Source organism: Pleurodeles waltl, chromosome 11, assembly GCF_031143425.1.
Source record: "Pleurodeles waltl isolate 20211129_DDA chromosome 11, aPleWal1.hap1.20221129, whole genome shotgun sequence".
Taxonomy (NCBI): domain Eukaryota; kingdom Metazoa; phylum Chordata; class Amphibia; order Caudata; family Salamandridae; genus Pleurodeles; species Pleurodeles waltl.
In genome coordinates this window covers 205,477,616-205,503,353 of record NC_090450.1, presented here as the reverse complement: position 1 = coordinate 205,503,353, position 25,738 = coordinate 205,477,616, and the positions used below count along the sequence as shown (strand labels likewise).

The 25,738-nt window shown below is 48.5% G+C and overlaps 1 protein-coding gene across 13 annotated transcripts in view; it reads left to right on the top strand.

The window, feature by feature from the left end:
* TRIP12 (thyroid hormone receptor interactor 12) overlaps window positions 1–25,738 on the top strand; it is a 1,145,873-nt gene that overhangs the window by 346,113 nt on the left and 774,022 nt on the right. For all 13 annotated transcript variants that reach the window (XM_069213427.1, XM_069213421.1, XM_069213434.1 and 10 more), the window contains one exon: window positions 21,653–21,770. In XM_069213427.1, coding sequence (XP_069069528.1) covers window positions 21,653–21,770 — 118 coding nt within the window. The remainder of the gene's footprint in view (window positions 1–21,652; window positions 21,771–25,738) is intronic.

Below are 25,738 nucleotides of genomic sequence, written 5' to 3'. Positions count from 1 at the left end.
CCCAGAGGGCACCTTAGAGGTGCCCCCTGAAACCTAATCCAACTACCCGTGTAGGCTGACTGGTTCTAGCAGCCTGCCACACTCGAGACATGTTGCTGGCCACATGGGGAGAGTGCCTTTGTCACTCTGTGGCCTGTAACAAAGCCTGCACTGGGTGGAGATGCTATCACCTCCCCCAGGCAGGAGCTGTAACACCTGGCGGTGAGCCTCAAAGGCTTAACCCCTTTGTACCAGCACCACAGGGCACTCCAGCTAGTGGAGTTGCCCGCCCCCCTCCGGTCACGGCCCCACTTTTGGTGGCAAGGCCGGAGGAGAATATGAGAATAACAAGGAGTCGTCACCGGACAGTCAGGACAGCCCCTAAGGTGTCATGAGCTGAGGTGACTCTAACTTTTAGAAAGCCTTCATCTTGCAGATGGAGGATTCCCCCAATAGGGATAGGAATGTGACCCCCTCCCCTTGGGAGGAGGCACAAAGAGGGTGTACCCACCCTCAGGGCTAGTAGCCATTGGCTACTAACCCCCCAGACCTAAACACGCCCTTAAATTTAGTATTTAAGGGCTCCCCTGAACCTAAGAATTTAGATTCCTGCAACTTACAAGAAGAAGACTGCTGAGCTGAAAACCCCTGCAGAAGAAGAAAGAAGACACCAACTGCTTTGGCCCCAGTCCTACCGGCCTGTCTCCTGCCTTCTAAAGAAACCTGCTCCAGCGACGCTTTCCCCAGGACCAGAGACCTCTGAATCCTCAGAGGACTGCCCTGCTTCAAGAAAGACTAGAAACTCCTGAGGACAGGGCCCTGTTCCAAAAAGACTGCAACTTTGTTTCAGAGGAGCAGATTTAAAGACCCCTGCAATCCCCGCAAGAAGCGACACTTGCAACACTGCACCCGGCGACCCCGACTCGACTGGTGGAGAACCAACACCTCAGGGAGGACCCTCCGGCGACTCCAAGACTGTGAGTAACCAAAGTTGTCCCCCCTGAGCCCCCACAGCGACGCCTGCAGAGGGAATCCCCAGGCTCCCCCTGACTGCGACTGCCTGACTCGAAGATCCCGACGGCTGGAAAGACCCTGCACCCGCAGCCCCCAGCACCTGACGGATCGGAACTTCAGTGCAGAAGTGACCGCCAGGAGGCCCTCTCCCTTGCCCAGGTGGTGGCTCCTGCGAGGAGCCCTCTCCTTGCCTGCCTGCATCGCTGAAGAGACCCCTTGGCCTCATTGATTTACATTGAAAACCCGACGCTTGTTTCTACACTGCACCCGGCCGCCCCAGTGCCGCTGAGGGTGTACTTTTTGTGTGAACTTGTGTCCCCCCCGGTGCCCTACAAAACCCCCCTGGTCTGCCCTCCGAAGACGCAGGTACTTACCTGCTGGCAGACTGGAACCGGGGCACCCCCTTCTCTCCATTGAAGCTTATGTGTTTTGGGCACCACTTTGAACTCTGCACCTGACCGGCCCTGAGCTGCTGGTGTTGTGACTTTGGGGTTGCTCTGAACCCCCAACGGTGGGCTACTTTGGACCCAAATCTGAACCCTGTAGGTGGGTTACTTACCTGCAAAAACTGACAATACTTTACCTCCCCCAGGAACTGTGAAAATTGCACTGTGTCCACTTTTAAAACAGCTATTTGTGTTTTATGTGAAAAGTATATATGCTACTGTAATTATTCAAAGTTCCTAGAGTACTTACCTGCAATACCTTTCAAATGAGATATTACATGTAGAATTTGAACCTGTGGTTCTTAAAATGAACTAAGAAAATATATTTTTCTATAACAAAACCTATTGGCTGGATTTGTCTCTGAGTGTGTGTTCCTCATTTATTGCCTGTGTGTATGTACAACAAATGCTTAACACTACTCCTTTGATAAGCCTACTGCTCGACCACACTACCACAAAATAGAGCATTAGTATTATCTCTTTGTGCCACTATCTTACCTCTAAGGGGAACCCTTGGACTCTGTGCATACTATTCCTTACTTTGAAATAGTGCATACAGAGCCAACTTCCTACAACGATGGAATGTTTGGGGCAGCTAGTAGCCAGTCCCAACTCAATGTCAAATGCCAAGAGTTTGATGAAGAGGAGGATCAACATTACCAGCCTAGTTACGCCTCAACATCTTATCCACATGCAGAACAACCATCGCCCCTCGCTATGCCTAGCACGCTGGTAGAAGATCTACAGTATATGTTGAAGGACTACTATAAAAGGTTTCCACCATCATTTCAGTCCACACCACCTATACCTGAGAGCTACCAGACACCTAGTCAGACTCACACTTCTAATTTTTCGGAAACGCCACAGGCTAGTATACCGATAACTAGCCAAACTCAGGAAGCTTGCCCCTAGTCAGACGACGAAAGGGAAGAGGGTGAGTTAAGAGATTCGGCGGCTAGTGAGTGGGATGATTATCTCGTCCCCACACCATCTCCACCGCCAGCAGGTCCAGTAGATTCTCCTCCAGAGGACATAGGAGGTTTCCATAATTTAATAGAGAGGGCGGCGAAACGTTTTGGACTTGCAATTGTTTCTCATGAAACCGAATGTTTTTTGTACGACTTTAAAGAACCATCAAAGAGATCTGTAAGAGCCATACCCATTGTAGATTTCTTATGGCAGGAGGGTTTGAAGGCAATGAAATACCCGGCAACAGTGCCTTCTCAAATGCCAAGACTAGAGAAGAAGTACAAGGCCCCAGATGATTCTCCGGCCTGTCTAGTCTCACTGCCGAAACCGGACTCTGTTATATCACAGGCGGCTCAGCGGCGTTCCAAAAACCCCTCCACACCTATTGCGTCTCCCCCAGACAAGGAAGGAAGGAGATTAGACAATATCGGCAAAAAATTCTCCTCTGTTGCTGCAGTCACAGTTAAGGCGGCTATCTCCCTCGCCATCCTGGGAAGGTACGATCGCCAGATGTGGGCGGACATGTCTGCCTTTTTAGATTTACTGCCAGAAGACGTCAAGGTGGAAGCAAAAAAGGTCTTGCAGGAGGGAGAAAGGGTCTCCGCGGAGATTATAGACAGCGCAATAGACATTTCTCTCACTGGCTTTAGACAATTAGCTGGCGCAGCAGTCCTGCGCAGACAAGGATGGCTTAAAGCTACTTCATTCAGACCAGAAGTCCAGAGTTGTGTTCTTGGCATGCCTTTCGATGGAGTGAGTCTGTTTGGTAAACATGTTGACGACATGTTGCAGGCTATCAAGACGGATACCAATACGGCAAAATCCCTTGGTACCCTGCAATATAAAAAACAACCCTTTCGTGGAGCAAGGGGTAGAGATAATTATTCCTTTTGAGGTGGATACCAACAATACAGATCACAATATCAGTCTTCCTCCACAGGATCACGACATCAGTACCATCAGCAACAGCAGCATTATAGATTACCACCGGCCGCAGCTTACAAACATCCAGCTAGAGGAAGAGGAGCTGCCCGAGGAAGAGATGCAGGCAGAAAGCAATGACCCGACGATCATCTCAGCGCTTCCCCGCCAACCAACATCGAGTGTCGGAGGTCGCATCACTTCCTATTTCACCATGTGGAAGACTATAACATCGGACAGATGGGTACTCGATGTAGTGGCCAGAGGTCATACTCTGGAATTCACACAAACACCACCAATTGTTCCTCCACCGCCTCCGAGGTTGAACCAACTCCTCAGGGAAGTAAGAGTAATGTTGAGAAAAGGAGCAGTTGGACCAGTCCCTTTATCTCAAAAGAACAGAGGATTCTACTCCCGTTTTTTCCTTGTCAAGAAACCCTCAGGAGACTGGCGTCCCATCCTCGACTTGAGAGCACTAAACAAGTTTCGAAAGAAACAGTCGTTCAGGATGGTAACACTGCAGGATGTCCTGCGTCTGTTAAATACCGGGGAACGGATGGCATCCCTAGACCTCCAGGATGCTTATTTTCATATCCCCATATATAGCAACCATCGCAAATTCCTAAGGTTCAGAGTGGGAAGAATGCACCTCCAATTCCGGGTTCTCCCATTCAGTCTCAAATCAGCCCCCAGAATCTTCACAAAAATGTTGGCTCCGGTAGCAGCACATCTCCGTCAGTCAGGTATCCAGGTCTTCCTTTACCTGGACGACTGGCTTATAAAGGCACCCTCAAAATCGCAGGTGACAAGTCATATCTCCTATTGCCTTCAATTGTTACACAGCCTGGGGTTTGTAATCAACTATCAGAAATCTCACCTCCACCCCAAACAGGTATTAAGTTTCTTGGGAGCAATTCTAGACACAGTCCGCAACAAAGCGTACCCATCTCACGAAAGGAAACAAAAATTAACCTCCTTGGCAGACAGCCTCTCCAGAAAAAGGTTTGTTTCAGTCCGCATCTACAAGTCATTGCTCGGGATGATCTCATCATGCATTCCGCTAGTCCCAGATTGCAGGCTCCATATGCGACCCCTGCAAGAGCAATTAGATATACAATGGACCCAGGTCAACGGTTCTTTCGAAGACAAGATCCGCATAACGCCTCTAATGAAGAACACCATGAGGTGGTGGGCGACTCTAACCAATTTGTCAAACGGACTCTCATTTCTTCTTCAAACACCAAGTTACATAGTAACAACGGATGCCTCTCTCGAAGGATGAGGGGCACACTGCCAGGACCTACAAATGAGCGGAATCTGGAATGTGAAAGACACTCAGCTCCACATCAATTATCTAGAACTCAAGGCAATACACTTAGCTCTAAAAGCTTTCTTGCCAAAAATACAAAATTCAAGCATCTTAATCAGGACAGACAACACAACCAGCATGTTTTATCTAAAGAAGCAAGGAGGCACGAGATCCCTACAACTCTCGCAGCTAGCACAGCAAATTTGGACATGGGCCATCAAGCACAATATTTCACTCAAAGCGGAGCATGTGCCAGGACAAACCAATGTTTTAGCAGACACCCTGAGCAGGACATTGATTCCTTATCACGAGTGGGAACTAGACCAAAAAACTCTCAACAGTCTTTTTCTATTATGGGGCAAACCGAACCTAGACCTATTTGCCACTCTCGAGAACAAGAAATGCCAGTTCTACGTAAGTTGGCTTCCCCAAAAAGATTCGTGGGGGAATGCGTTTTCAATGAGATGGTCCGGAGTTTATGCCTACGCTTTTCCTCCGATCCCACTCATTCCGAGAGTCATCAACAAACTGAAGGCGGAGGGGTGTCGCCTTCTCCTCATAGGTCCCAGATGGCCCAGACAAGTCTGGTATACAGAGCTCCTCATGCTCTCCGAACGACCACATCTACGACTCAGACGGAGTCCGACTCTTTTAACAATGCACCAGGGACAAATCAGACACCCGGATCCGTCGTCTCCATTTGTCGGCTTGGCTCCTGAATACAATGAATACTTGAATCTCAACATTTCCCAGGAGTGTAGAGACCTCTTGGCAAAAGCTAGAGCTGACACCACCAACAAAACCTATAAACTGAAATGGAAGCGTTTTTGTATATGGTGTGCAGCAGAAGATATACATCCTTTGTCCTCTACTCCGGAACAGATACTTCCATATCTCCTCCTCCTGGCAAAATCAGGACTTGCATATTCTTCCATTCGGGTACATCTGGCTGCAATCTCCAGATACCGCAGATCCCCAGACAGAGTCTCATTGTGTTCTACAAGAATTGTCAAACAATTCATGAAGGGCCTTTTTCGGGCCTTCCCCGCCAGTTAGGAAGCCTCCACCATTATGGTCCCTAAATGTTGTCTTGATGCAGCTCATGAAAGCTCCTTTTGAGCTGATCCACAAGGCTGATCTAAAATTCATTTCATGGAAAACAGCGTTACTGCTAGCTCTTACTTCAGCAAAAAGAGTCAGCGACATTCAGGCTTTCACTGTCAAACAGCCTTTCCTCCAATTCACAAACTCAGGTGTCATCCTGCGTACAAATCCTAAGTTCATCCCGAAAGTTCCTTCAACGTTTCACTTGAATGAACCAGTCATCTTAAAGACTTTCTTTCCAAATCCGCAAACAATAGCAGAGAAGACGTTACATTCTCTTGATATTAAAAGATGTTTAAAGTTTTTTATCTACAGAAAACTCAAGCCATCCGCCAATCTGATCAATTATTTGTAGCATTTGGCGGCACAAGAAAGGGACATGCGGTGTCCAAACAGACTATAGCAAGATGGATTGGCCTGGCAATTCAATTCTGCCATTCAAAAGCTGGAAAACTGCTCCACACCAAGGTGAGAGCCCACTCTACAAGATCGGTAGCCACTTCAGCTGCACTCTTTGCAGGTATACCACTACATAGCATCTGTAGAGCAGCAACATGGTCCAGCCAGCACACATTTACGAGGCATTACTGTCTCAAGGAAACTAACAACGTCGATACAGCAGTGGGACAGGCAGTGCTGAGGCATCTATTTCGTTAAGGTGAGCCTCTTACACATCCCACCACCACACTCGAGGTATGTTCGTTATTCGTTCTCATTAGTAGCTACGGTGTGTTTTACTCCAATACTGGAGAACTGCAGTTACAGGTAAGTAACTAATTTTCTTTTGAGGTAAATAAAGCACTTACAAGTTCAGTTTCCGGGGCACTATACCACAGGTCAGGGCATGTCTGCATGAGCAATATGCCCCTACAGTGTCTAAGTCCATTCTTAGACATAAGTACGGTGGGGCCATATTAAGTATATGGCCTGGGAGTTTGTCAAAACGAACTCCACAGTTCCATAATTGCTACACTGAACACTGGGAAGTTTGGTATCAAACTTCTCAGAATAATAAACCCACACTGATGCCATTGCTGTATTTATTGGAAAATGCACACAGATGGCATCTTAGAGATTCTCCCTGTATTTTACCCAACTCTTCAGTGCAGGACTGACTGGTCTGTGCCAGCCTACCACTGAGAGATGAGTTTCTGACCCCCTGGGGTGAGCGCTTTTGTGCTCTGAGGCCAGAAACAAAGCCTGCACTGGGTGGAGGTGTTTCACACCTCGCCCCTGCAGGGAATGTAACACCTAGCAGTGAGCCTCAGAGGCTCAGGCTTCGTGTTACAATGCCCCAGGGCACTCCAGCTAGTGGAGATGCGTGCCCTCCTGGACAAAAAGGAGTCACCTCAAACCCCCTGCCCCCACCCCCCCCACCCCTCCCCCCCTCAGCCTGGTCCACCCCCAAGGTGACCAGAGCTGTAGTGACGCCTTGGAAAATCCTCCCACTTGTTTTGGAGGATTTAGCCCAGTAGGGATAGGGATGTGCTCCCCTACCCAAAGGGAGGGAGCACAATGAGCTACTGCCCTGGGACCATAACATACCCCTAAATTCAGTATTTAGGGTCGACCCGGAACCCAGGATTTTCGATTTCCTGACAACCTTCAAAAACTGCTGACCTGAAAACCCTGCAGAGAAGAATATGACAACTGAATCTGGAGACCGGGCGGTAGGGCTGGGGCCAAAGCAAAGAACCTGCAACAAAAACGCATCAATCGGGACCAGCGACCTCTGCCGACTCAGAGGACTGCCCTGCAAACCCAAAGGACCAAGAAACTCCAGTGCACAGCGGCTCTGTCCAAAGCAACAAAGAAGAAACCATCTTTAAAGGGACTCTCACCTCACTCCTGAAGCGTGAGTCCCCAACACTCTGCACCCGACACCCCTGGCCCGTGTCCTGAAAAAGCAACACTGCACCGAGGACCCCCAGGCGACTCCCAGGACGTATCCACCCTGAGGCGACCTCCCTGCACCCCCACGGCAACGCCTGCAGAGAGAATACAGAGGATCCCCCTGCCTGCGACTGCCCGGTTACAAAGAACCCGACGCCCAGAAGGAGAACAGCCCCCAGGCCTTAGAGGAACCAACTACCGGTGCAGTAGTGACCAGCAGGCGACCCTCCTTTTCCAGTCGGTGGCTGGCCTAAGAAGCCCCCCTGTGCCCTGCCTGCATCGTCCGTCCATTAATTCCAATAGAAAACCCGACGCCTTGTGAGCACACTGCACCCGTCTGTCCCTGTGCCGCTGAGGGTGTATTCTGTGTGTCTGTTTGGGACCCCCTGAGTGCTCTACAAAACTCCCCTGGACCAGTCCCCGAGGACACAGGTACTTGCCTGCTAGCAGACTGGAACCAGAGCACCCCTAGTCTCCTTAGGTGCCTATGCTATCTGGGCCCCTCTTTGACCTCTGCCCTTGACTGGCCCTGTGTTGCTGGTGCTGGGTGTTTGGGGGTTGACTTGAACCTCCAACGGTGGGCTGCCTATGCCCTGGAGACTGACTTGACTGTAAGTGCTTTACTTAACTGACAAACTGACTTGTACTTACCTCCCCCAGGAACTGTTGAATTTTGCACTGTGTCCACTTTTAAAATAGCCTATTGCATTTTTGACAAAACTGTGTACATTACTGTTTTACTTAAAAGTTCTATGTTTACCTATGCCAAGTTCCTTACAATTTATGTACTTACTTGAATTCTGAATCTTGTGGTTCTAAAATAAAGAAAATAATATTTTTCTAAAAAAAAAAAAAGAAAAAAAAAAACTATTGGCCTTGAGTTAAGCCATTGAGTGTGTGTTCTCATTTATTGCCTGTTTGTGTACAACAAATGCTTAACACTACCCTCTGATAAGCCGACTGCTCGACCACACTACCACAAATAAAGCATTAGTATTATCTATTATTGCCACTATCAACCTCCAAGGAGAACCCTTGGACTCTGTGCACACTATCTCTCACTTTGAGATAGTGTATACAGTGCCAACTTCCTACAACCCTGCCTTATGGCTGTAAGGCCTGCTAGAGGGATGACGTTCCTATGGCACAGGCAGTGGTTTGTGGGCATAGCACAGGGTGCCATATTGACTTTCTTTTTCTCCCCACCAGCACACACAAGCTGCAATAGCGGTGTGAAGGTGCTTGGTGAGAGGTCTTCTAGGGTGGTTGTAAGGAAATGCCTCCTTGGCATGGTTACCCCCTGACTTTTTGCCTTTGCTGATGCTATGTTTTGAATTGAAAGTGTGCTGAGGCATGCTAACCAGGCCCCAGCACCAGTGTTCTTTCCCTAACCTGTACTTTTGTATCCACAATTGGCACACCCTGGCATCCAGATAAGTCCCTTGTAAATGGTACCCCTGGTACCAAGGGCCCTGATGCCAAGGAAGATCTCTAAGGGCTGCAGCATGTCTTATGCCACCCTGGAGACCCCTCACTCAGCACAGACACACTGCTTGCCAGCTTGTGTGTGCTGGTGAGAACAAAACGAGTAAGTCGACATGGCACTCCCCTCAGGATGCCATGCCAGCCTCTCACTGCCTATGCAGGTATAGATAAGTCACCCCTCTAGCAGGCCTTACAGCCCTAAGGCAGGGTGCACTATACCATAGGTGAGGGCACCAGTGCATGAGCACTGTGCCCCTACAGTGTCTAAACAAAACCTTAGACATTGTAAGTGCAGGGTAGCCATAAGAGTATATGGTCTGGGAGTCTGTTTTACACGAACTCCACAGCACCATAATGGCTACACTGAAAACTGGGAAGTTTGGTATCAAACTTCTCAGCACAATAAATGCACACTGATGCCAGTGTACATTTTATTGTAAAATACACCCCAGAGGGCACCTTAGAGGTGCCCCCTGAAACCTTAACCGACTATCTGTGTAGGCTGACTGGTTCCAGCAGCCTGCCAAAACCGAGACATGTTGCTGGCCCCATGGGGAGAGTGCCTTTGTTACTCTGAGGCCAGTAACAAAGCCTGCACTGGGTGGAGATGCTAACACCTCCCCCAGGCAGGAGCTGTAACACCTGGCGGTGAGCCTCAAAGGCTCACCCCCTTTGTTCCAGCACCACAGGGCACTCCAGCTAGTGGAGTTGCCCGCCCCCTCCGGCCACGGCCCCACTTTTGGCGGCAAGGCCGGGGGAAATAATGAGAATAACAAGGAGTCGTCACTGGCCAGTCAGGACAGCCCCTAAGGTGTCCTGAGCTGAAGTGACTCTAACTTTTAGAAATCCTCCATCTTGCAGATGGAGGATTCCCCAATAGGATTAGGGATGTGACCCCTCTCCCCTTGGGAGGAGGCACAAAGAGGGTGTACCCACCCTCAGGGCTAGTAGCCATTGGCTACTAACCCCCCAGACCTAAACACGCCCTTAAATTTAGTATTTAAGGGCTTCCCTGAACCTAAAACTTTAGATTCCTGAAACTACAAGAAGAAGACTACTGCTGAGCTGAAAAACCCCTGCAGAGGAAGAACAGAAGACACCAACTGCTTTGGCCCCAGACTTACCGGCCTGTCTCCTGCCTTCCAAAGAAACCTGCTCCAGCTACGCTTTCCAAGGGACCAGCGACCTCTGAATCCTCTGAGGACTGCCCTGCTTCAAGAAAGACAAGAAACTCCCGAGGACAGCGGCACTGCTCCAAAAGAACTGCAACTTTGTTTCAAAGGAGCAGATTTAAAGACCCCTGCAACTCCCCGCAAGAAGCGTGAGACTTGCAACACTGCACCCGGCGACCCCGACTCGACTGGTGGAGAACCAACACCTCCGGGAGGACCCTCCGGCGACTCCGAGTCCGTGAGTAACCAAAGTTGTCCCCCCCTGAGCCCCCACGGCGACGCCTGCAGAGGGAATCCCGAGGCTCCCCCTGACCGCGACTGCCTGAACCTAAAGTCCCGACGGCTGGAAAAGACCCTGCACCCGCAGCCCCCAGCACCTGAAGGAACGGAACTTCTGTGCAGGAGTGACCCCCAGGAGGCCCTCTCCGTTGCCCAGGTGGTGGCTACCCCGAGGAGCCCCCCCCTTGCCTGCCTGCACCGCTGAAGAGACCCCTTGGTCTCTCATTGAAAACCTGACGCGTGTTTGCACACTGCACCCGGCCGCCCCTGCGCTGCTGAGTGTGCACTTTTTGTGCTGACTTGTGTCCCCCCCGGTGCCCTACAAAAACCCCCTGGTCTGCCCTCCGAAGACGCGGGTACTTACCTGCTGGCAGACCGGAACCGGGGCACCCCCTTCTCTCCATTGAAGCCTATGTGTTTTGGGCACCTCTTTGACCTCTGCACCTGACCGGCCCTGAGCTGCTGGTGTGGTAACTTTGGGGTTGCTCTGAACCCCCAACGGTGGGCTACCTTGGACCCAAACCTGAGACTTGTAAGTGATTTACTTACCTGCTAAAACTAACAATAACTTACCTCCCCCAGGAACTGTGAAAATTGCACTGTGTCCACTTTTAAAACAGCTTATTGTGTTTTATGTAAAAAGTATATATGCTACTTTGATTATTCAAAGTTCCTAAAGTACTTACCTGCAATACCTTTCAAATGAGATATTACATGTAGAATTTGAACCTGTGGTTCTTAAAATAAACTAAGAAAAGATATTTTTCTATAACAAAACCTATTGGCTGGATTTGTCTCCGAGTGTGTGTTCCTCATTTATTGCCTGTGTGTATGTACAACAAATGCATAACACTACTCCTTTGATAAGCCTACTGCTCGACCACACTACCACAAAATAGAGCATTAGTATTATCTCTTTTTGCCACTATCTTACCTCTAAGGGGAACCCTTGGACTCTGTGCATACTATTCCTTACTTTGAAATAGTGCATACAGAGCCAACTTCCTACAGTGGTATAATACGTAGTGCAGCCCTTGCGGACCTTCCCTGGCCACGGAGCCCTTGATACCACTGGCACCTCTTATAAGGTGTGTGCCAGGGGAGTGCCACTTGGGTGAAAAGTGGTACAGTTTGGGGGAAAGAACACTGGTGCTGGGCCTGGTTAGCAGAATCTCGGCACACTGTCAAGTCAGCATCAATATCTGGCAAAGTGTGTGTTGGGGGGGTGGGGGGGGAGAGAATGTAACCATGCCAAAAAGAGGACTTTGCTACACATGGCTATTGTCTGGAGCCTATTGCCACACTGCCCAACATTCTGCCTCGCACGTAAAGGTTATCACAGGAACATCAGACACTACTCAAGCAGGCTGTCCAAGCCCTTCCTTAAAAGGGCCATAGAACCTGTTCTACTTCAGTAGCATGGCTCAGGGGTATAGTCCCTATACTTCCGAATCCCCAAAAAGGATGGGTCTCTAAGACCAATCTTAGATCTCAGGCCTCTAGACAATTACATCATATCCGAACACTTCCATGTGGTCACTTTACAGGATGTCATTCCGGTTCTTCAAAAGGGTGACTTCATGGCAACATTAAATCTAAAGGCCGCTTAATTCCCATACCAGTACAACCTTGCTCTCTGCAAATACTTAAGATTCATGATAAGAGGCAAACACTGTTGTAGAACAGTGCCTCTTTTTAGATGGTCACCCCCCACTTTTTGCCTGGTTTCTGGTGCAATTTCGAGGGAAAGTACCCTGGATCCCTGCTAAACAGGTCCCTAGTGTCAGATCTCTTTCCTCCAAAACTGTAGTCATTTTCCCAATTAGCAAACCTTTAGCTACCACTGTAAGTCCACAGTAAATGATACCCCTGGTACCTAGGGCATGGTATACTAATGGAAGGCCACTGAGGGCTGCAGCACAGATTGTGCCACCCTCAGGGACCCTCACACTAAGTGCACTGTAGGGAGCTGGGTTCTGGTTGCAGTCTGTTTTTTTAGATGTAACTTTGACTGAAGTGCACTGAATTCCTGCAAACCATGTCCCCATTGCCAGTGTTCCTGCCTTAAAATAAGACACGTGGTTACTTGATCCCCAAAAGACCTGGCCCTACAGCCCCTATAAATCCCTAGTAAATGGTAATCCTGGTACCCAGGATATGGGTACTGAAGAGGGCCCCTCAGAGCTGCAGCACATCTTATGCCACTCTGAGGGGCACAGCACCAACCTTATGTAGACTGCCATTGCAAGCAGCATGACAAGGTGCTCCCAAATTTGAAAACACAACAGGTCATACAGCCTGTGAGCCATGTCCCCGAACACTTTATCCAATATATTTAAGTCGCCCTTCTATCAGGCCTTACAGCCCTAAGGCAGGGTGCATTATATTACATGTGAGGGGATATATGCATGATTATTATTCCCCTATGTCTTTGTCGATTCCTAGACATAGTAAGTGAACAGGGAAGCATTTTAAATGCGTATGCTGTACATTGGTCACTGCGAGTTCCCCAGCCACATGATGGTTTCTCAGAACCCTGGGATATTTGGTGTCCAACATCTCATAATAATAAACTCTCATTGGTTCCAGTGATAGATTTGTTAAGAAATGCACACAGGAGGTGCCCCCTAAATACCCAAGAGCTACTAGTGTGTTGACTGATTGGTCCTGACAGTTCAGCCATCACATACTTTTTTTCTGGACCCCCACGGTGAGAGCCAGCGCTGTCGAGGCCCAGAGACAAAAGCCTGCACTGGATAGAGGTGTACAGCCTCTTCCAAGCAGGGTGGACATTCCAGGGTGGGGAGCCTCGAAGTCCTTGCCGCTTTTGTAATGCGACCCAGGTCTCTCCAGATGGTGGAGATGACCAACCCCCCTGTCCTGACCCCACTTTCGGTGGCAGCACAAGCTGGAAAAATTAGTTAAATAAGGAGTGCCCACAGAATGCCAGTCACACCACTAAGGTGGACGAGCCTAAGTGGACACTACTTTTTAAATCATTTGTCTTGTTTGGAAGTAATTAGGCCACAAGGGTTAGGGTTACACCCAATTCCCAGCGGAATTGCTTATAGGAAGTGTGTAATCACCCTGGAGGTGGTCAGCCTAGTGGCTACTGCTAGGTGGTATCCCTCAACTCGAGAACTCAGATTCCTGATGACAATAGAAGAGTCGGACACTACAGAGTCTCACGAGCAGAGAAGACTGCAGACACCAACTGACTTGCCCCTTGCCATACTGGCCAGTGTGCAGCCCTTGATGATCCTGTGCCAAAAGAGGGCATGTAATGCAGCTCCGCGACCTCCAAAGCTTTGGGAGGGCTGCCTGTCTTTGATAAAGATCAAGATATCCCAAGAACAGCGGACCTGGTCAAGAAGAAGCCAACTTTAAAAGTAAAGAACTCTGCCCTGAGGAACCACCAAACCACCTCCGGACCCACCTCTGCACCGGACGCACATGGGCCAAGTCCAAGTGGCAAACCGGTCCTGGGAAGGTTCCCCAACGATTCTGAGTCAACTGTGGGCTGAACCCTGCTGGACTCTGCCTCAAAGCCTGCAGCCTAAAACCAATGGCTAACCCTGACTAAGACCTGTCCGATAAGCTATCCCTAAAGCCAAAAGGACCCGCACTCTGAGCCCCTGTGCCTTGGGGAGCCGTCTGTGTCCCTACATCCCCTGGCATCAGAACTTCCCTAGACAGCTGTGGGATTTCTTCATTCAGCCTCCTGGCCCGAGCCTTGAGTTTTTCCAAAACTGATCCCTCGCATTGATTTGCATTGGGCGCCCAGTGCTTTGACACTCTGCACCCGGCTGCCCCGGTGCCACTGAGAGTGTACGTTTGGTGCTGCCTTGTGACCCTAGCACCTGTGCTTACCTCAACCGTAGGAGATCGACTCCTGACATGGCTTTACTTACCTGTGATCAGTGTTTACCCTCAGTCTCCATTCATTAACATTGGGTGCCCAATGCTGTGTTAGCACTCTGTGCCTGGCTGTCCCTGTGCCACTGAGGGTGTAAGTTTGGTGTTAACTTGTGCCCCACCTCATGCTTACCTCAAGCCCAGGAGATAGACACCCCCTTTACTCACCTGTGAACAGCACATCTTCATTCACCCCCCCCCCCAGTCTCAATTGTTTAACATTGGGCAGCCAACACCAAATTTCCCCGGCCGCCCTTGTGCCACTGTGGGTGCACTCTTGGTACTGATTTGAAGCTTGCCTGGTGTTGACCTAAAACCCTGAAGACTGGTGTAAAGAAATGGCTCCCTGTTGCAGTTACCCCCCACTTTTTGCCTGATACTGATGCTGACTTGACTGAGAAGTGTGCTGGGACCCTGCTAACCAGGCCCCAGCACCAGTGTTCTTTCACCTAAAATGTACCATTGTCTCCACAATTGGCACAACCCTGGCACCCAGGTAAGTCCCTTGTAACTGGTACCCCTGGTACCAAGGGCCCTGATGCCAGGGAAGTTCTCTAAGGGCTGCAGCATGTCTTATGCCACCCTAGGGACCCCTCACTCAGCACAGACACACTGCTTGCCAGCTTGTGTGTGCTGGTGGGGAGAAAATGAGTAAGTCGACATGGCACTCCCCTCAGGGTGCCATGCCAACCTCACACTGCCTATGGCATAGGTAAGTCACCCCTCCAACAGGCCTTACAGCCCTAAGGCAGGGTGCACTATACCACAGGTGAGGGCATAGGTGCATGAGCACTATGCCCCTACAGTGTCTAAGCAAAACCTTAGACATTGTAAGTGCAGGTGTAAGGAAATGCCTCCTTGGCATGGTTGCCCCCTGACTTTTTGCCTTTGCTGATGCTATGTTTACAATTGAAAGTGTGCTGAGGCCTGCTAACCAGGCCCCAGCAGCAGTGTTCTTTCCCTAACCTGTACTTTTGTATCCACAATTGGCAGACCCTGGCATCCAGATAAGTCCCTTGTAACTGGTACTTCTAGTACCAAGGGCCCTGATGCCAAGGAAGGTCTCTAAGGGCTGCAGCATGTCTCATGCCACCCTGGAGACCTCTCACTCAGCACAGACACACTGCTTGCCAGCTTGTGTGTGCTAGTGAGAACAAAACGAGTAAGTCGACATGGCACTCCCCTCAGGGTGCCATGCCAGCCTCTCACTGCCTATGCAAGTATAGGTCAGCCACCCCTCTAGCAGGCCTTACAGCCCTAAGGCAGGGTGCACTATACCATAGGTGAGGGTACCAGTGCATGAGCATGGTACCCCTACAGTGTCTAAACAAAACCTTAGACATTGTAAGTGCAGGGTAGCCATAAGAGTATATGGTCTGGGAGTCTGTTTGGCACGAACTCCACAGCACCATAATGGCTACACTGAAAACTGAGAAGTTTGGTATCAAACTTCTCAGCACAATAAATGCACACTGATGCCAGTGTACATTTTATTGCAAAATACACCCCAGAGGGCACCTTAGAGGTGCCCCCTGAAACTTAACCGACTGTCTGTGTAGGCTGACTAGTTCCAGCAGCCTGCCACACTAGAGACATGTTGCTGGCCCCATGGGGAGAGTGCCTTTGTCACTCTGAGGCCAGTAACAAAGCCTGCACTGGGTGGAGATGCTAACACCTCCCCCAGGCAGGAGCTGTAACACCTGGCGGTGAGCCTCAAAGGCTCACCCCTTTGTCACAGCACCGCAGGACACTCCAGCTAGTGGAGTTGCCCGCCCCCTCCGGCCCCGGCCCCCACTTTTGGCGGCAAGGCCGGAGGAAATAATGAGAATAACAAGGAGTCACTGGCCAGTCAGGACAGCCCCTAAGGTGTCCTGAGCTGAGGTGACTCTAACTTTTAGAAATCCTCCATCTTGCAGATGGAGGATTCCCCCAATAGGGTTAGGATTGTGACCCCCTCCCCTTGGGAGGAGGCACAAAGAGGGTGTACCCACCCTCAGGGCTAGTAGCCATTGGCTACTAACCCCCCAGACCTAAACACGCCCTTAAATTTAGTATTTAAGGGCTACCCTGAACCCTAGAAAATTAGATTCCTGCAACAACAAGAAGGACTGCCTAGCTGAAAACCCCTGCAGAGGAAGACCAGAAGACAACAACTGCCTTGGCTCCAGAAACTCACCGGCCTGTCTCCTGCCTTCCAAAGAACTCTGCTCCAGCTACGCCTTCCAAAGGGACCAGCGACCTCTGCATCCTCTGAGGACTGCCCTGCTTCGACGACGACAAGAAACTCCAGAGGACAGCGGACCTGCTCCAAAAAGACTGCAACTTTATCCAAAGGAGCAGCTTTAAAGAACCCTGCAATCTCCCCGCAAGAAGCGTGAGACTTGCAACACTGCACCCGGCGACCCCGACTCGGCTGGTGGAGAACCAACACCTCCGGGAGGACCCCCGGACTACTCTACGACTGTGAGTACCAAAACCTGTCCCCCCTGAACCCCCACAGCGCCGCCTGCAGAGGGAATCCCGAGGTTTCCCCTGACCGCGACTCTCTGAAACCTAAGTCCCGACGCCTGGAAAAGACCCTGCACCCGCAGCCCCCAGGACCTGAAGGACCGGACTTTCACTGCAGAAGTGACCCCCAGGAGTCCCTCTCCCTTGCCCAAGTGGAGGTTTCCCCGAGGAAGCCCCCCCTTGCCTGCCTGCAGCGCTGAAGAGATCCCTTGATCTCTCATTGACTTCCATTGCGAACCCAACGCTTGTTCTAACACTGCACCCGGCCGCCCCCGCGCCGCTGAGGGTGAAATTTCTGTGTGGGCTTGTGTCCCCCCCCGGTGCCCTACAAAACCCCCCTGGTCTGCCCTCCGAAGACGCGGGTACTTACCTGCTGGCAGACTGGAACCGGGGCACCCCCTTCTCTCCATTGAAGCCTATGCGTTTTGGGCACCACTTTGAACTCTGCACCTGACCGGCCCTGAGCTGCTGGTGTGGTAACTTTGGGGTTGCTCTGAACCCCCAACGGTGGGCTACCTTGGACCAAGAACTGAACCCTGTAAGTGTCTTACTTACCTGGTAAAACTAACAAAAACTTACCTCCCCCAGGAACTGTGAAAATTGCACTAAGTGTCCACTTTTAAAATAGCTATTTGTGAATAACTGGAAAAGTATACATGCAATTGAAATGATTCAAAGTTCCTAATGTACTTACCTGCAATACCTTTCAAACAAGATATTACATGTTAAATTTGAACCTGTGGTTCTTAAAATAAACTAAGAAAATATATTTTTCTATAACAAAACCTATTGGCTGGATTTGTCTCTGAGTGTGTGTACCTCATTTATTGTCTATGTGTATGTACAACAAATGCTTAACACTACTCCTTGGATAAGCCTACTGCTCGACCACACTACCACAAAATAGAGCATTAGTATTATCTCTTTTTACCACTATTTTACCTCTAAGGGGAACCCTTGGACTCTGTGCATGCTATTCCTTACTTTGAAATAGCACATACAGAGCCAACTTCCTACAGCAGGGTAGCCATAAGAGTATATGGTCTGGGAGTCTGTCAAAAACGAACTCCACAGCTCCATAATGGCTACACTGAATACTGGGAAGTTTGGTATCAAACTTCTCAGAATAATAAACCCACACTGATGCCAGTGTTGGATTTATTAAAAAATGCACACAGTGGACATCTTAGAGATAACCCCCTGTATTTTACCCAATTGTTCAGTGCAGGACTGACTGGTCTGTGCCAGCCTGCTGCTGAGAGACGAGTTTCTGACCCCATGTGGTGAGGGCCTTTGTGCTCTGAGGACAGAAACAAAGCCTGCTCTGGGTGGAGGTGCTTCACACCTCCCCCCTGCAGGAACTGTAACACCTAGCAGTGAGCTTCAAAGGCTCAGGCTTCGTGTTACAATGCCCCAGGGCACTCCAGCTAGTGGAGATGCCCGCCCCCTGGACACAGCCCCCACTTTTGGCGGCAAGTCCAGGAGAGATAATGAGAAAAACAAGGAGCAGTCACTGGCCAGTCAGGACAGCCCCTAAGGTGTCCTGAGCTGAGGTGACTCTGACTTTTGGAAATCCTCCATCTTGCAGATGGAGGATTCCCCCAATAGGATTAGGGATGTGCCCCCCTCCCCTCAGGGAGGAGGCACAAAGAAAGAGGGTGTAACCACACTAAAGGACAGTAGCCATTGGCTACTGCCCTCCCAGACCTAAACACACCCCTAAATTCAGTATTTAGGGGCTCCCCAGAACCGAGGAACTCAGATTCCTGCAACCTAAGAAGAAGAAGACTGCTAAGCTGAAAAACCCTGCAGAGAAGACTGAGATACCAACTGCTTTGGCCCCAGCTCTACCGGCCTGTCTCCCCCCCATTCTAAAGACACTGCTCCAGCGACGCTTTTCCCAGGGACCAGCGACCTCTGAATCCTCAGAGGACTGCCCTGCTCTAGAAGGACCAAGAACTCCCAAGGACAGCGGCTCTGTTCACCCAAGACTGCAACTTTGTTACAAAGGAGCAACTTTAAAACAACTTTGCGTTTCCCGCCGGAAGCGTGAGACTTGCTACTCTGCTCCCGACGCCCCCGGCTCGACATGTGGAGAACAAACACTTCAGGGAGGACTCCCCGGCGACTATGAGACTGTGAGTAACCAGAGTAGCCCCCCCTGAGCCCCCACAGCGACGCCTGCAGAGGGAATCCCGAGGCTCCCCCTGACTGCGACTGCCTGCTTCCCAGATCCCGACGCCTGGTAAAGACTCTGCACCCGCAGCCCCCAGGACCTGAAGGATCGGAACTCCAGTGCAGGAGTGACCCCCAGGAGGCCCTCTCCCTTGCCCAGGTGGTGGCTACCCCGAGGAGCCCCCCCCTTGCCTGCCTGCATCGCTGAAGAGACCCCTTGGTCTCCCATTGATTTACATTGGAAACTTGACGTGCGTTTGCACACTGCACCCGGCCGCCCCCGTGCTGCTGGGGGTGTACTTCCTGTGCTAACTTGTGTCCCCCCCGGTGCCCTACAAAACCCCCCTGGTCTGCCCTCCGAAGACACGGGTACTTACCTGCTGGCAGACTGGAACCGGGGCACCCCCTTCTCCATTGAAGCCTATGCGTTTTGGGCACCACTTTGAACTCTGCACCTGACCGGCCCTGAGCTGCTGGTGTGGTAACTTTGGGGTTGCTCTGAACCCCCAACGGTGGGCTACCTTGGACCCAAACTTGATCCCCGTAGGTGGTTTACTTACCTGCAAGAACTAACAAACTCTTACTCCCCCTAGGAACTGTGAAAATTGCACTGTCTAGTTTTAAAATAGCTATATGTGAATTATTTGAAAAGTATATATGCTATTGTGATTAGGAACTTTGAATAAAGTACCTACCTGCAATACCTTTCATTTAAAGTATTACATGTAAAATTTGAACCTGTGGTTCTTAAAATAAACTAAGAAAATATATTTTTCTATACAAAAACCTATTGGCCTGGAATTGTCTCTGAGTGTGTGTTCCTCATTTATTGCCTGTGTGTGTACAACAAATGCTTAACACTACTCCTTTGATAAGCCTACTGCTCGACCACACTACCACAAAATAGAGGTAAGATAGTGGCAAAAAGAGATAATACTAATGCTCTAAGGGGAACCCTTGGACTCTGTGCATACTACTCCTTACTTTGAAATAGTGCATACAGAGCCAACTTCCTACAACTGGATTGTAAGTAGTGACCTTACCTGCAAAACTGCTTTCTGTTTTCCTCCTATAGGTTAACATTGCTGAACTGAAACTGCACTGTGTTGATATTTGAAACTGCAAACTATTTATGCTTGTAAATCCACTTGCCCATTACGAAGTTCTTGGGTTTGAAACGTTTATAAAAAGAAATGTTATGTTCGATGGCATGTGTGGCTTTTAGTTTCCTTTTGATGGATGGTTTGATTATTTTCTCTCTGCCGTCTGGTTCAGACGTGTGTTCCTCTGGTATTCTTCGGCTCGGTCTATTCCAAACTGTTCTTATCCATCTTTCTTTCAGTGACAGTATTGTTATTCGATCACGTTTTCGCTACCTAACGTAGTCGATCTGAACTTCTGCGCTAGGACTCATTGCCCTTTGCAGTGCCAACTCCAACTCTGACTTACTGCTCTATGTGGTGTCAAGGTATGCAAGCTGATGGAAAGGACTCCATTTCGGTTTTGCTTTCAATGCCATTCGAAATTCCCACACATTTATTGACACCTAGTGTGTACTTGTCTCTTTCCCCATGATGTTCTACACCAAAAGGACATGCTCTTATAGTTCTTCTTCTCACCTCTAAAAGCAGTGATCAGTTTAGCGAGGCACCCCCATTTGTTTTTTTTATAAACTGTGTAGTTTTTTTTTATAAACTGTGTAGTCTCTTTCCATTCATAATCTGGACACCAATCATTTGTTCACTTGTATGAGGATATTTTACTCGTGGCTTACTCAGAATTCTAAACTTTCCCTAGTTCCATAATGGATTAATGGTCAAGGCTCAGTTTGTGCCAGTGGTGTGCACCAGAACTCATGTTTGGAAGCAAAGCTTATTTCTTATTGTCTAGATTTGGCTTAATGCAAGAGAGGTAGAAGAGGGTGAATTTAGGAAAATAACAACAAAGGTGAAAACGGATGAAAAAGGACCTGCAGAAGTGAGATAGAGATAGGAGTTATGCAGTGGTGAAGGCAAGATACATGATGTGGAATCAATACCGAGTGTCCTTGGAACTCAGCAACCCTGGTATTTGGCTGCACCAATGGTGCGATCCTTAGGATGACTTTACGCCAATTATCTTCGTTTATGTATTTAGATTTCTAATTAAGGTGTAGTGAAACCATGTTAATGAGGACTGCTAATACTTATAAGCCAGTTTGATATTTAATGTACCTGAACTGCTTTAAATCATTTTGATTTGATGGTGGTGAAGCCAAGATGGCATTCTCTGGTTGGATCCTGCTGTAGAAAGGAGGGAAAACATAAGTTCTCATGCATTTATAGCCGACAGTACATGAAATAGAGGTTGGGCCTCTAACTCTAAAAGGAGAATCATTTGGCCTGGATATATGTGTTCAGAGTAAATATTACTTTTAAAATATTTGTAATTGTTTTTGTTTTATATACAAAACAAATTGATTGGAATTTTTTTTTCTTTCTAAGATATTGCAGAAACTCTTCAGTTTCTTCTTTGTGGGGCCTCCAATGGAAGTTGTCAAGAGCAAATCGACCTTGTGCCACGAAGTCCACAGGAGCTTTATGAGCTGACTTCACTTATCTGGTAACTGATTGTTTTATAGATGAGAAATGTTGCTTCATGCATTAAACCATTCATTAATGTTCCTTATATCCTGACCTGATTTTCAGTAGTTTTTTTCTTGTTGCTTACATCCCTAATGTCCAAGAAGACTGCTCACTATTATCTACCCGTTGACACTTTGTCCAATAAGCTGTGCGTTGAGCAAGATCCATGCCGCAACTTTGTCTCTGCTGTCTTAAATACTAGAATCAAGTCCCTGGCAGCATTCATGATACTATAGTTATACAAGCCATTATTTATACACAATCAACAAAGATTTAGCTGTTAAGTAGAGATCACTCTGAACAAAACACTCCAGCAGAAAGTAAAATTCACAAGCCTACTTATTTTTCCCCACGGGACTACAAGATATTGACTTTTAGTCACAAGACAAGGCACAAAAATGTCAAACGTTTACATCCAGCCATCATCCTACGTTTCTGGGGAATGCTTTGTTGTTATATTAGCCAACTACCTTGCTTGATGCAGCCCTAGCTTTGGCTCATCTTTTAGGAAAATAAATTAATAACCAAGACCCATCTTTCTCATTACATTGACTGAAGAGCAGCAAATTATATACATGTTGGTCCATCCTTTCAGAAAACTTCCACCTCACATGGATTAGCTCAGCCTCAAATAACTAAAATGTGGAATCCTAATCCATCCTCACTCTTCTCACTGATTTGGTGATTGATATGTTTAGATTTTTTGTACCTACAATTGCATGAGGAGTGCAAAACAATCCTGAACAGATTCTCCCCCAAGTTACACACGCCATGCCTTAAAGCAGTGGTAGTTTATTTGCAAAACAGTCAATATTTCCATTATTAAAATTCCACTTACTGGAGCTTCAAAAAAGGGCATTACTGATAGATACTTCTAACCGCAGATACCTGTATCAAGAAACCTTTATTCAGCTGTGCTCCGTGCACTTCTAAATGGTGCGTGCAGCTTCAAGTTGGTTCAGTACTGCCCTGTAAGTGATTGAGGGGAGCAGAATGGTTTCAAACCATACAGCGAGTTCAGAAAACAGATGTCAGTCACAGACTTCCATGATTTGTGTCTTTGGTGTCCAGACTTGATCCACAACTCGAAGCTGTGTGATAAATGTGCTCTCATGCACCTGAAGGTGATAAGGGACTGGGAGGCTAAACTGTGGGATGCAGAAAACAAGAAATAGTTATGGCCTTCGTGTAGATCATGTTCCTGTTTTAAGTTGTGAGTGCGATCTGTTCTCTTCCAGTGGCTGTTCCCTTGAGCTGTCAACTTTTCACCCAAAGTCCTCCAGAACGCAAAATTGAAGTCTAACTCAACCTGGTCTCACCACTCTAATCCTAAAAAGGAGTGCAGTTGAGTTCTCCAGTCACAGAAACAATTATTCAACTGATCCTGGTGGGCACTAAGTTTCCAGGGGCATCTGCAACACTGCAACAAATCAATGGCTTCAGGGAGGCCATGCTGCAAATTTATGGTGCATTTCCAGCTCACTCCGGTGCATTTCTGGGCTTCAAGGAAACACAGGGGTCCCCCAGCCAACAGTCATCCTCTGCACTCATTCCCCTTGGGGCTCATTATGGGCCTTGTTCTGATGTCAGTACATATTTCCACTTACCTCTGACACATGTGTGGTCCCTTCCACATTGACCCTGTAATAGGATCTGGTACTGGTAAATCAGACATCAAACCGCCTTTGGCTCGATCTCAGCTTATGCTCCTGCGATTCACAAAAGTGCCACCGGTCGTCATGCATCCTTATTCTTACTCAGTGCCTCCACCACTTCGTACACATACTAGAAGCTCCATTGACCTTTTGGCTCTGATACTACCTTTTGCAGGATAAAGCTACACCTGATGATGAAGGGGACATGATGAAGGGGATAGATCTCTCCACCCTCCTCTACATGAATAGTGCCTTCTACATGGATTTGCTAGATGCCAGTGGGCTTGGCACATAGAGATAGGGCTTGACTTGCCACTTAGGCCACCAGAATAGCAAAAGTGCCTCTGTTGCAGTGGTAGATTAGAGGACAGTTGAGCACTGGATTTACAGTTGCCTTTGGCCAGCAGGATCCTCCTATTTCCCTTCACATGCTGCTACAACCACAAAACTACTTTAGTTTGCCCTTGGTGGCACATACCCATCCAGTGGAGGGCAAAAGTCATCATTTCCTCCCAGAATGCCATGCTATTGCGTCTGACAGACGGGTCTTCCAATCGTACAACATTTCTTACATACTGCCTTTTCTTTTTGCCCTGCCAAAGTATTCCCTTGTTATTAGCGCAACTTTCAGACAGCCTCCTGTCTATTCTACTGGAAAAGCTCTGAACATTAGTCTTCATGGGTACTATTGTTATTTAGAGGCTACAGACTTGAAAACATTTTTCAAAAGACTGTTATTTTTTGCTGTTTCTTTAGAACTGTTTTTGACCTTCAGCCTCTGAGAGCCTTTTTGCAGAATGACAAATTCAGAATTATCATGCTGGCCCAAATCATATCTGCTATGGACCTGGGTGACCGAATGATACCCCTGGACTAGCAGGATACATATTTTCATATACCTGTCTTGTAGTCTCACTGTATCTGTGGTTTAGAATTTATCAGGAGCGGTTTCAGTTTGCTCTGCTCCCCTTAGACCTTGCAAACGTCTCTAGGGTGTTCAAAAAAGTAAAGTCAGTGGTCACTGCTGTCCTCTGAACGTCGTAGATAGAAGTATTCCTGTAACTTGACTACTGGCTGTTAAAAACAGACTTGATCTAGTCAGTTGTAGACCACCTCCAGATGACTGCAAACCTCCTGACATCATGATCAACAAGCCAAAAACTCACCCGACTTCCTCGCAGTCTTCCATTCATTGGAGCTATCCTGTACACAGTGCAGTTCAAGGCCTTCCCTTCACTGCAAGGCCAGGATATTGGGGCTATAATCCAGATGTTTTTGCCTCGGACCTGGACCGGGGTAAGATCAGCTCAGAGGCTTCTTAGCCTCTTTGGTGACTGCATCCTCTGTCAGCTATGTCGGTTGGCACATGCAGGCTCTGTCAAGAATCTGAAGTTCCAATGATGTCACCTAGATCTTGGAGGAGAATGTTTACAATCTGTAGTGGTGGAGGCTTAACTGCAGTTGATCCATTTGCAGGCCTGGCTCCTTTTCCCCACCCAGAGCTGACAGTGGTGATGGATGAGTCCTTGCTAGGCTAGAAAGTTCATCAGCGGAGGTGAAAATGAGAAGTCCAGACCAGTGGTTCCCAACCGCTTGACTTCTGTGAATCCCACTTTATCATTACTGGAACCTGGGGGACCCCCACTGAATCATAATTCAAATCCGGGGACCCCCACTGAGTCATTTCCGAAAGCTGGGGACCTAATCTGTTAATATTATTAAATTTACTAAGCAGTGGTGGACCCCCTGAGGAGCCTTCGAAGACCCCCAAGAGTCCCTGGACCACAGGTTGGGAATCACTGGTCAAGACGCCTCTATTAGACGGGCTCCACATCAATCTTCGAATTGCAGGTCATTCGTTCTTCCTGCAGTCTATTAAGGTGAAGCTGGTGCACGTTTTCTGGAACAACAGCGTCGCTGCATGTTATTCAGAAAGTAGTGGGGAGTGACATCCTGAATCCTGTGCCAGGAGACTCTGCACCTCTGAGTTGGTTTGAGCATCAGGGCATTTCCCTGATCACGAAACAACTGACAGGGTCTTTGACTGCCACAGTGGACAAGCTGAGCAGGTGACATCTGCCAGATCGAAAGAGCCTCCTACGCCCCGGGTGGCACTTCTGACAGTGAGGAAAACCCAGCTATAACTTCAGTCTGACAGAAAGTGTCAAGTATTTTGTGTGATGTGGCTTCAACACTTGTTGGAAGATGCATTCTGGTTGGAATGGAGCATGAGACTTCTGTATGTCTTTGAACCCCTGCCTTTCCTGCCCAGAATTTCAAAGTGACCAAG